At 45.6% G+C, this 11,966-nt stretch overlaps 1 protein-coding gene across 7 annotated transcripts in view; it reads right to left on the bottom strand.

The window, feature by feature from the left end:
* Positions 1 to 714: 714 nt before the first annotated feature.
* The window catches only part of SEC16A (SEC16 homolog A, endoplasmic reticulum export factor), a 39,185-nt gene continuing 27,933 nt past the window's right edge, over positions 715 to 11,966 (bottom strand). For 5 of the 7 annotated variants that reach the window (XM_081897739.1, XM_081897737.1, XM_081897740.1 and 2 more), the window contains 10 exons: positions 11,356 to 11,505; positions 11,144 to 11,221; positions 10,989 to 11,045; positions 10,565 to 10,676; positions 9,264 to 9,410; positions 8,188 to 8,282; positions 7,679 to 7,753; positions 6,592 to 6,651; positions 4,099 to 4,161; positions 715 to 3,445 (listed from right to left, as the gene is read on the bottom strand). In XM_081897739.1, the coding sequence (XP_081753865.1) occupies positions 3,377 to 3,445; positions 4,099 to 4,161; positions 6,592 to 6,651; positions 7,679 to 7,753; positions 8,188 to 8,282; positions 9,264 to 9,410; positions 10,565 to 10,676; positions 10,989 to 11,045; positions 11,144 to 11,221; positions 11,356 to 11,505 (906 nt within the window). In that variant the 3' untranslated portion in view covers positions 715 to 3,376. The remainder of the gene's footprint in view (positions 3,446 to 4,098; positions 4,162 to 6,591; positions 6,652 to 7,678; positions 7,754 to 8,187; positions 8,283 to 9,263; positions 9,411 to 10,564; positions 10,677 to 10,988; positions 11,046 to 11,143; positions 11,222 to 11,355; positions 11,506 to 11,966) is intronic. The other 2 variants (XM_081897741.1, XM_081897743.1) reach the window with 2 other exon arrangements.

The raw sequence follows: 11,966 nt of genomic DNA, 5'->3' as shown, positions 1-11,966 counted from the left end.
AACTCCCATCACCCCTAGCTAGCAAGGCCAGAGCTCAGGGGTGATGGGAATTGTAGTCCAACAACATCTGGGTACCCACAGGTTGAGAACCGCTAAAAGTGTCCGTGGTACATTGTGTGAGGGATCCCTGTTAATCCCATACTGTAGCCGTGGGCTGAAAGACTTTAAAAGCAGGAGCACCTCTGTGGCCCTCCTGGGATTACTGGACTCAAACTCCCATCAGCCCCTGAGAACACATCCAATGGCCAGGCATGATGGGAGTTGTAGTCCAATAACACCTGAAGTACCACAGCTCTCCCCCTGCTCCTCTCAAATTCAGAGTTTTACTTATTTACATTTATGTTCCACTCTCCCACTTCGATCTTCACAATGACCCTGTGAGCTAGGTAAGGCTGAGAAGGAACCACAAGCTCCAGCTGGCTGTGTCCACTGTTAGCTTCTACTAAGAGCAGACCCACTGAACCTGATTGGACACAACTAACGGCAGTGTATTGATTTCTGTAGGTCTGCTCTGAGCAGGCGGCAATCCTAGTTTTCCAGCTTTTTTATTAGCATTATTTAAAACATGGTGCTGAGGGGGAGATGCCTATGGTTCTATTCTGGCGCATGGTAGGGTCTTCTGTTGTTGTGACCAGCCCCTCCCCTTTGGAAGAGATATATTTTGAGAACCCCAATTCTTCTGCGTGACCCCCCAATAACCACAAGCCAAGTAAATTGTGAAACGTGCTTCAGAGCACAAAATATTTTATTTTTTAAAGAATGTACAGTGTGTTGATTCTAACATTTAGAGAGGACAGGGAGAAGGCTCTCTGTGCCAAGGAAAACCTCTTGAGCTGAGAACATGTTTTGGCGGGTCCACATGAAAAGACACAGAATCAGAGACAGCTGCACAAAAAGGGCAGAATGGCCAGTGGGGCACAAGTATTTGAGAAGACTTGGAAGGTAAAAAAAAGAAGCAGCCATCATCACACTGTCAGCAGAAAGTCCAGGGCTCTTGAATGTGGATCGTTAACAATTCCTCCTGAACACAAGTAATCCTTTCGTCATATATTTAAGGCTTTCCAGATTCCAAATATGTGGAGTTAACCCATAAAGACTCCAGTCAATATTAATAAATCAGTAATAATAATCATGATTTATTTATATGCTGCCCATCTGACTGGGTTACCCCAGCCACTCTGGGTGGCTTCCAACAAATTAAAACACAATTAAGATCAAACATTTAAAATTCCCTATAGAGGGCAGCCTTCAGATGTCGTCTGAAAGTCAGATAATTGTTTATTTCTTTGACACCTGACGGAAGAGCATTCCAGAGGGAGGGTGCCACTGCTGAGAAGGCCCTCTGCCTGGTTCCCTCTAATCTCACTTCTCGCAGTGAGGGAACCACCAGAAAGCCCTCAGAGCTGGATCTCAGTGTCTGGGCTGAATGATGGAGGTGGAGATGCTCCTTCAGGTATGCAGGGACAAAGCCGTTTAGGGCTTTAAAGCACCAACACTTTGAATTGTGCTCGGAAACGTACTAGGAGCCAAAGTAGATATAATTTGGGACCAGTGTTATATGGCCCCAGAAGCTGCTCCCCATCACCATTCTGGCAGCTGTATTCTGGATTAGTTGTAGCTTCCGAATCACCTTCAAAGGTAGCCCCACATACAGCACATTGCAGTAGTCCAAGCGGGAGAAAACCAGAGCATGTACCACTCTGGCGAGACAGTGTGCAGGCTGATAGGGTCTCAGCCTGTGTACCAGATGGAGTTGATAAGACAGCTGCCCTGGACAGTGTTGATCTATGCCTCAATGGACAGCAGTGAGTCCAAAATGACTCCCAGGCTGCACACCTGGTCTAAGGAGTCCAGGTACCCCATTCAGAACCAGGGAATTCCCCGCACCTGCCCACCCTCTGTCCCCCAGAAACAGTACATCTGTCTTGTGAAAATTCAACCTCAATCCATTAGCCGCCATCCATCCCCCAACTGCCTTTGGACACCCACATAGTATGTTTACCACCTTCACTGGTTCTGATTTAAACAGGAGGTAAAGCTGGGTATCATCCACATATTGGTGAAACCCCCCTGATGATCTCTACCAGTGGTTTCAGTGTTAAAAAACATGGGGGAAAGGACAGATACCTGAGGCACCCCACAAGTGAGTGCCCAGGAGTCCATTCACTTCCCACTCCTTTCCGGACATGATGCAGGAGAAAAGAGCTGAACCACTGCATAACAGTGCCTCCAACTAAACATCTCTTTCATCTCTTCAGCATGATTGGTTGTGGTGGGTGAGTGAATTGGCTCCATCACTACCAGAGCAAATCTTAACCCAGCACATAAATAAATATTTAAGTCTCCCTCCTGTTGGGGTTCTGTCAAGCTTAAGAGGGTGTGAGTGTGGCCTACTTCAAAGGGAAGGTTGGCTGAATTAAAATCTGCTTGATTTAATAGAATACCACAGTGATTCTGATCATGAAGTAAGAGAAAGACCCTCCCCCACTTAAAGAACAACAACCTTTAAACCATTACTGCATTAATTTAGAGATTTATAACCAAGAGTTTGAGAGAGAGAGAAAGAGAGAGATATATTGCACTTCAAGAGGAATTGCCAGAGAGAGAAGAGCATCATCTACGATATAAAGAGCTTCTGGGAGTTGTTTGTTTTTTAAACTATACAGTGGCTGCAGAATGAGCCTAAACACAAACTACATACATACTAGAGAAAATCCACTTCCAATTAATTTTTAATTACAAATCACAGTTTTCCTTTTTCCTTTTTTAATTCATTATACATATATCTATTTGGATGAGCTATGTTTCCTGCCTCCCACTCAAAGGGAGGAGGTGTATTGTGGGAGAAAGGTCAATATGTCAAGAAAAATCCCAGCCAAATATCTCTTAAATGCTTCAGGATAAGCAACAAATGCAGGCTGGTGGTTTTATATGCATAAAACTGTGCCCCAATCCCTGTAAGGCCACAAACTGCAGTGTTAAAGGTGACAAATATCCCCCTAAATATTGGGAAAGAGCTCCCCTTTCCTAAAGCATTCAGAAACCACTGAAGAATATATGGATTCCAATCAAAGTCAGCCAAAGGGTTGGGGGGGAGGACAGCCCTCTCCCCACCTCTCTTTTGATTCTTGCAGCAGAGAGTAGCCATTTCATTACTGGGGATTTGTCTCTCTCTGGAGTTAGAACACTCCAGCTGGCTTTTACGTAACGGGGCGCATTTGATGACTGATGCAAGTCAAGAGTCTCAGTGGGAAAAGCCACCAAAACGAATCTTCCCCTCAATATGAGAGAGGACAGATTCTGTACGTGGCATGGGATTTTGAGAAATTCTTTGTAAATTCATGTGTGACGGCGCAGGTGACAGACTTGCTGGGTGCTATTTTAAGGTGGGGTATTTTCTCTGTCCAATTCTGCCATGTCTTGAGTTTCCTGAAGCTGCAGCAGACTGGAAAAAGACAAGAAAAAACAAAGCTGAATCCAATTTCTACCCACACAAGAGAATAAAAAAATCAACAACCCACAAACAGAACATTTTATTTATTTATTAAATTTGTACAGCACCCTATACTCGTATGTCTCAGGACAGTTCATACCAGGGACATTTTCATAAATGTATGGGAACACTACTTCCCTTTGACTCCAAGTTGAATAGATAAACTCAAAATGCAAAGCATCTGGAATTCTGTGCCAAATCAACCTGAATCCCCAAAGCTGAAAGGCTTTTGCAAAAGCATCCCCCAAGCAAACCTGTGGGCTGAGGTGAGACACAAAGAAACGTCTCCTGGTCAGTGGTTCCTCCAACTGTTGCAGGACACCAACTCACAACACCTAGGGAGAATTTGCCAAGCCAACTTAGGCAAGCTATAGTCCAGGAACACCTGGAGGCCCAAAGGTTTCCCGCCACTCCCTGCTCTTGACTGACCCCACCCCCAAAAGAATATAGGCTTTGCTCAGGATGTAAATTATGGGATGTTTTTGCAACAACTCCTCTGTGACCCTCATAACTCCCTTCTGTGGAATGAGCAGAAGAGGGAGGATCTCCCTTACCAGGGGGCATGTACATGTGTTTTTTGTGTTTCCAGGAATGAACAACGTTACCTGCACAAACTGGGAAGGGTTGTAAAACTGGACTGTGCCGGCTGGGGGTCCCCCTGAAGGTGGCTGCAGTGGAGAAGGAGAGCTTTCCATTAGTGAGATGCAAACAAAAAGAGGCATCACCGTTTCTTACCACGTTCATTTTGTGCACTTGACAGATGGAAGGAAGAGGTTGCATAACACCGCCAGCGCCCGCAAGTAGGTGCAGAGCAACAGAAGTTTGTTGTTATACATGGATGGAAACACACAAGACACACACACAAAAGGAACTAAACCCACGCATTCTTGGCCCTCCCCTCCCCCAGCGCTTCAAGAAGTTTCCCACATTGTCAACAGCAGCAGCAGGGTGCAGGGTCATCGCCAAACCAAGGCACATGCACAGACCCAAAATGACTTGCTTGCTTGGGGCATGCGGGAGGAAGAGCAGAAGGGGTTAATGGTGGCCATTTGCTTGAGGAAGCACCAGCCAGCAACCTGCATTAGTGAGGCTTATGTCTTGCTTGAGAACCGCATGGTGGACTGGCCCCAATTCATGTTATCAGAGGAGCCCCCCACCCCCCATGAAAGTATAATAAGCATTTGGCTTCTCCCTCACAGAGCTGGGGGAAAGACTTCTGCACTCCTTGCATTTTAAAGGCTAAGAGGCCCAGATGAAGAAAACCTGCTTTGGAGGCTCCTCCAAACGTAAAAGGCCTTAACCCAGACAGATCGATTATCAGATCATTTTGATCTCCAGAAATTGCGCTGTTAGAAGCACCACAGCATCCATTCCACATTTGTGAAAATTCAGTCTTTTAGTGTGGTAGAAACTCTGGAACTCCCTGCTTATTGGTGTTAGGAAGGCGCCCTCTTGCTCTATTGCTTTAGATACCTGCTGAAAACTTTTCTGCTTCAGCAAGATATCCAGACCCGTTTGCTTGTTTCATAAAAATTATACACCTCTCAAATGTAAAAAGAAAACGCTGGTGACCAAATGGGGTGACAGATGTCGCAGCCAGATTGTGCCCTCACATCCAAAAGGAAAACCTCAAAGCGGTTTACCAAAAATTAAATAAAACAAAAGAATAAAATTGACACTAAGAAGAATTTACAGTAACGATTTAGGAATTTCAAAAATGTAAAAATAGCAGTAGACTAAAAACAGATTAAAACTTGCATCAACTTTCTAAAGATCTGGGCAGGCTCATCTAAACAAGAATGTTTTAGCAAGTGCTGAAAAGAGTACAGGAAAGGTCTGACATCAATAGGCAGGGGGTTCCAAAGTGCATTGGTGCTACCTGACTAGAAGATCCAAGTTCTTACAAATGGGAAATGGGTATTATGTGGCACCTGTAACAGTGCCTGTTCTGTTTATAAATTTTCGAAATAAACCACCACACAGAGGCGGCTAGTGACATCTTGGCCCTGTGGGCGGAACCTCCAGCCTGGCTCTCCTCAGGTCAACACCTCCCCTGCAAAGCATCACACAGAGACCAGAGTGCTTTTGGTACACCTGATGCACCACCATGCAGTGGCTGTAAAAACCTTGCTCTGCCACATTCCCTCTTTTGCCCAAGGAATCAAGGACTTTCAGAGAGAGAGAATTATTTTTAAGCAGAACAGCAACATGTCCACTTGGGGATGGCGCATGTTCCAGGTCCTCAAGTATCACTCCCCTTGTACAACAGCCTTCAGCATTATGATGCTAACTCCACTTCAGAGGTTGTAGGACTACAACTGCCATCACGCTCACCCACTGTTAGGGACCATGGAAGTTGTAGTCCAGCAACTTCTGGAAGGCACCAAGGTTAGAGGAAGCCACTGCAATAGTATTTGAAGGGCAGTAAAAACTCATATCTGAGTGTTTGACATGAGGAGAGTTTAATTTGCTGGGTTCTTCAATGCTGCTCTTGAGTCTTTGTTGCATTGGTTTCAATGTTCTTTGTGTTAAGCTTTAAAGATTCATCATGTTTATCTTTATGCTTTTCCTGTTTGAAGTACAATGCCCTGAATATTCATATCAAACACTGTCTAAATCAGCCTTCCCTTTAAGCTGTAGTTCAACGCTTCTGGTTGGGGAAAGCTGGTCCAAGAATTCCAACAAATAAATATGGGGGGGGGGGTCACCACCATATTTTGAGGACTGGAATAAATCCAGCTCTCAGTCCTGAGTTATTTCTTCCAGCAAAGACTAAGTAAGTTGTGTCTGTCCCCCACAGAAAGAGGTGGAATGTCCAATGCAGTCAAAATTCTCAAAGGGAAGGATTACTAAGAGAGGAAGGAGCCCAGCTAAACTTGGATCACAACTGCGACTCTCTAAAGGCAAGGAGGAATACTTCATCTTTGTGGCCTCATGTTAGTCCCATGAAATGCAGGTAGGAGAAGATGTGTATTAAAAAGTAAAGCAAACATAAAAGGGCGGGGGGAGAGAGAGAGAGATGGAGGGTAGGGAGGATGAGGAGAGAACTCAAAGAGGGAGAGAGCCAGGGTTAAGGAAGGATGGCCAGCCAAATGTACCTGATTAAAATGCTGGCTTACTTCACGTGATAATGAGCTCATTGAGCTAGAGCGCGAAAGCTACAAAACAGCAAAAACACACACATACACACACACACAACAACACACACAAAAAAAGGGAATCAAAAAGTCATCATGCAGGCTTCTGCCTCAAGCTCTCTGTTCTCCTATTTTCAATAAATGGGGTGGAGAAAGGACCTTCCAGCACCAATGGTTAAATGATATGAATTACAAAAGGAGGTAAGTTAGCTTAAATTGCAGAAATAAAAAATAAAAGGGCAGGAGAGTAACTTCTTTGGTTAAACACACCCAAGATGCAGCTGGTAATGGTGCCTGCCTACGATTTGTAAATCTAGTAGGGTTACGGTTATGCATCTGCATGGCATTTAATATGATAAACCACACACATGCACAGAGGGGGAAAGAGGAGAATCTACCATCCTGCCTTTTCACATAAAAAAAGAAACTTCCTCCACAACCTCCTTCCTGTGGGGAAAGGCCACAGCTCAATGGCAGAGCAACTGCTTTTCATGCAGAAGATCCCAGGTACAGGCCCCCATGGCCTCTCCTGGCAGGGCTGGAAATGTCCCTCCTTGTATGAAAACCCTGGAGAGTCACTGCCAGTCAGTGTAGACAATACTGAGCCAATGATAAGGCAGACTCCTCTGTTCTTTTATGCAGAGACCTGTTCAATTAGCACCCCCCCACACCCAGCCCCTGCCCAGCCTGAAAGAACAGCCTGCTGGAACAGACCAAAGGTGTGGCATTTAGTCCAGCCTCCTGTTCACACAGTGGCCACCCAGATGCCCCAAAGAGAAGTTCAAGAGCAGGATTTGAGCACAAGAACACTCTCCCTTCCTGTCATTTCCAGCAACTGGATTTCAGAAGATGACTACCTCCAAATGCCAAAACAGATCTGAAAAGCCTCTGCCAACTACTCCCGGTTCTGATTTTGGAGGCAACACGAAACTTCAGGGGCAAATCTGCTCATGACTCAGTTACCTGCTGCTGCTGTCCCTTTATCTAAGGGTTTAGGACTTGCCTGTAGAGGTCCCCCCCACCCACCCATTTGGCCATGCAGACCTACCTCTCCAGGCTGGGAGTCCTCTGGGTTGGAGGGAGGGAGCTCAGAGCCAGGTGGCAACACGGAAGAATTTAAGTACTCCAGGGAGAAAAACAAAGAAGCAGAATTAGGTGGCAGAACAAACCAGGGAATGGGACCCTAAAGGCCCAGCAAAATGCTACCAACAATCCAAAGATCAATAGGCTTTTGAAAAAAATAGGTATTTTACGAAATTCTTTTCTTAAAACAGAAATCCTGCTATGGGACAAATCCATATCAGTCCCCAACAAGGGTTGTGTAACCTCCTAAAGATTAATAAGCGACATGCTGGATCAGGCCAAAGCGGGCCCATCTGGTCCAGCCTCCTGTTCTCCCAGTGGCAAGCCAGATGCCTATTATGCCACAGGAAGGACCTGAGCACAACAGCAGCACTGCCCCTCCAGCACTGGAGGCAGACCATATCCATCAAGTTAGTAGCCACAGGCAGTCTTAATATTCTCTAAGAACATGTTAACACTGCAAATCCAACTTACTGAGGGTTCTGCAGCCACTCCAGGGTTGCTCTGGCTTCCTGGCACCAGCTGCCCTCCTGCCCCTTTCTCCTCCAAAGGCAGCTGATCCTCTGGAACTGCAGGAGAGACCCCAAGTTAGTAAACAAAACAAGCTTTGTATCTCTTCAGACAGGGTGGTTGCACCCAAAGGTGCACATGGGAGAGGCCAAGACTGAGCAGCCCATTTTCCAAGGAGAAAAGACCACAAACAAAGGATAACTCCTCTTTGCCCCTGAGAGTAGCAAGTAAACCTTCCACCTGCTGCTGGACTACGACTCCCATCATCCATGATTATCAGCCATGCTGATTCAGGGTCTGATGACAGTTTGAGTCCAACGTTGTTTGGAGGGAAACAAATTAGCCACCTCTGCACTTTAGAGCTTTCCATGATTGGCCAGGAAACAGCTGTCTGTGATAAAAAGTTTCACCCTCTAAACTGAATAGGGGTGGGGGTGGGGAGACTAATTGCTGTTTGTTAATGGGATGTTCTACACAGTGTCTACATTTCAGAGTTACGAAGCCATAAAAGATTGTTTGCTTCATATTGTATACTCTACTCTAAATATGTTTTTTTAGTATTTTCATTTTTATGTTGTAGAAACTCATGTTTATTTAGCACCTTGGCTTTTACTCTTTTAGATCTATTGATCAATCGGGGAATATATTCTCTAGTGCTGGCTGTTCAAACATCAAGTCAACTGGTAAAGGAAATTTCAAATTTCAAGGAAGAACCAGAGAATTGTAGGGCTGGAAGGGAACCCCAAGGGTCATCTAGTTCAACCTTCAAATCCCACTTTTAAAAATTATTATTATAAAACCCAAGGCACCTAAAGAGAGTGAGAAATACTTATAGTTGCTGGCGAATCCACCCACCAAATGGCAGTTCCCATGAAGACTGTGAAAACTCATGACACTTTTATTTCCTCCTTTCCTTAAAGAACAAGAAAGAGGCCAAACAAGAGGAATAAGACTGATCCTCAAACAGTTATACAAGAGGAAGTGAGGGAGGCAGAGGAGGTGGGCTGGGGCAGGGAGAGGCCTCTCCAGGCTCGACTCACCTGAGTTTGGGACGAAGAGGTTTGCTGCAATGGGCATGGGGGCCAGGGGAGCAAAGAGGTCTGATGGAGCAGGGGGCGCAGCACCACCACTGGGTGACTTGGCCCCACCAGGGTTCAGGATGTCGACATACCGGGCTCTGCTTGCTGCTGGAAAGAGGCAAGGAGGAAAGCTTATCACCATGCAGTGATGGAGTCTGAAGGTAGAGATCAGGGAGTGGGTGGGTGAGGGCAACCAGGAAGCAAGAGCACCCTCCAAAAATAGTCATAATCACATTAGCAAGGGTCCAAGCAAACCCATTAAAACTAATGGACATTATTAACTTAGGTCCATTCATTCACAGAGAGCCAGCATGATGTAACAGTTAAGTGTTGGATTAGGGCCTGGGAGAGACTAGGGTTTGAATCCCCACTTGGCTATAAAGCTCAATAGGTGTGACCGTGGGTCACAGTCACTACCTATCAATCTAATGTAGTAAGGATTAAAACAGAGAAGGAAGAGAACTATATACACTGCCTTGAGCTCCTTGGAGGAAAAGGTGGCATATAAATTAAATAAATAAATGAATTTTCAGTTACTCTAAGCAGGACAGCTGGATTCAAGCTCACTAACGCTGGGAGTGTGAAGTGCGGAGAACAACACGTGCCAGTAGAATAGCCACGTAATGGTCATTCCACACTTGCAAAGAACCAATTCTTCAGTGTGGCAGCACCTACCCTGTGGAACTCCCTGCCCCTTGATGTTAGGAAGCCACCTTTGCTGTATTACTTTTAATTCCTGTGTTGTTGTTTTAAACTGTTTTTAAAACTACTCACTTTATATTGAAAAAACAACTAACAAAGTTTTTTTTGTTGTTGTTTTAAAACCTGGCCTTTGGTCATAATGGCAAAAAATAACTGCTTATCCAAGAGCAAGAATTGCAAGTGAATATGGAAATAAAATCTGGGAAAACTGGTTGCCCCTTATACATTATTGTCAGGAAAGTAACTGCCTACTCTGAGAGCAGATTCAAGTAGGTTTGAGGTATGCAAGGTATTTTAAATAGGAAATACTGTAGTTCTGTGGGTTATTGTTAATAGTTGTCAAATAATAATTACACACACACACTTCTCTGCCTAATCCCTGCCTAGTAATTATTTGTTTCGCACATAATTTTGCATAAGGGTAACAGACCTGACATGCAGCTTCTTGCATCTGTAATGACTGGCAAAGATTGAATCCTCTGCCAAGAACCGAAACAAACAAACATGTCTATTGTACATGCTATTAATGCCCAGAACACAGCTCACACCTGAACAGTTACCTGCTTTCCTGGAGAACATGTTTACGGAGCTGTTGGGAGGTCCTCCTGATCCAGAGGGAACTGCTTGAGGGACCTGCGGGAACCCTGAAGGAGGTGGAGGTGGTGGCTTGCTCTGGAAGTAGGAGGAAAACAGACCCTTGAAACCAAGGCCACCTCCTGGGGCAGGTGCATTAGGAAAGGAAACGAACTAAACTCTGCTCTTTGCTTGACCCCAGACTATCCGTCACATTCACATCATGCACTGTGATACCACTTTGGACAGTCACGGCTTCTCCTGAATAATTTTGTGAATTCATTCAGGGTGCCAAGGGTTGCTGGGAGACCCCCTTAGACCCCTTGCAAAGCTACAGCTTCCAAAATGGTTGAACAGCCAATCCCTCTTTTACAGGGAACTCTGGGAACTGCAGCTCTGCCCAGTATTTACCTCTTCCTCCGGTTCATCCAAGTTGACCCACCGCTGTTTCTTTTCATCCCAGACAATCTAGGAGAACACATAGGAACTGGTTAGGAGGCAAACCAGGCAGGCTGTGCACATGTTCAGTTAAGACTCACAACCACTGGGATTCAGGGTAGACCTACCGATTTGTTCTTATCATCAGGGAGGTGAGCTTCGTTCTTGCCTTTCCCCATCAGCCAGCCAAGCCACGTTGCTCCACTCTGCAGGGAAAAGAAAAGAAAGGTAAGTCTTGCAAGAGGGTGAAGACAATGGCCCCGCCCCCAACAAACCCAGCCAATTGGAAAAGCTGGGGGCAGAGATGAAGCTGCTACTTTTACCTTGAATGCTGGCCTACCTTCCGAGGCTCAGGCTCTTTTTTGCTTGGCTTCCCTTCTGGGATGGGCGGTGGGGGCGGGGAGGGCTGCTTGGCTGCAGAGTTCCGTCTCTCTCGCCCAACAGAGTGCACAGAGGATTCTGAGGTGGTCCGGGATCGCACCCCGAAGCCCTGCAATTGTTACAAAAGGAACCAGGATAACATTACAACCCCAAAAGAGAAGGAAGCTTCAGCAGGTGCCAAGAGGTGTTGTGGGTCCCCTGTTAGTCTGGGTCCCCTGTTAGTCTGACTCAAGAGCAGATCCGTTGAAATACAGTGGTACCTCTGGTTACGAACTTAATTTGTTCTGGAGGTCCATTCTTAACCCGAAACTGTTCTTAACCTGAGGTACCACTTTAGCTAATGGGGCCTCCCACTGCTGCTGCACCGCTGCATGAGTTCTGTTCTCATCCTGGGGCAAAGTTCTTAACCCGAGGTTCTACTTCCGGGTTAGTGGAGTCTGTAACCTGAAGTGTTTGTAACCAGAGGTGTTTGTAACCCGAGGTACCACTGTAGATGGATGGATGGATGTTGACTAACTTTGGTTACTTTGGTTGATCAGCTTTGTTAACTTTGGTTCGTCAGTTTCAGTG

Source organism: Podarcis melisellensis (assembly GCF_964234715.1).
Source record: "Podarcis melisellensis genome assembly, chromosome: Z".
NCBI lineage: Eukaryota > Metazoa > Chordata > Lepidosauria > Squamata > Lacertidae > Podarcis > Podarcis melisellensis.
Note: the sequence above shows the minus strand (reverse complement) of the source record. Positions and strands in the feature narration are given on the sequence as shown.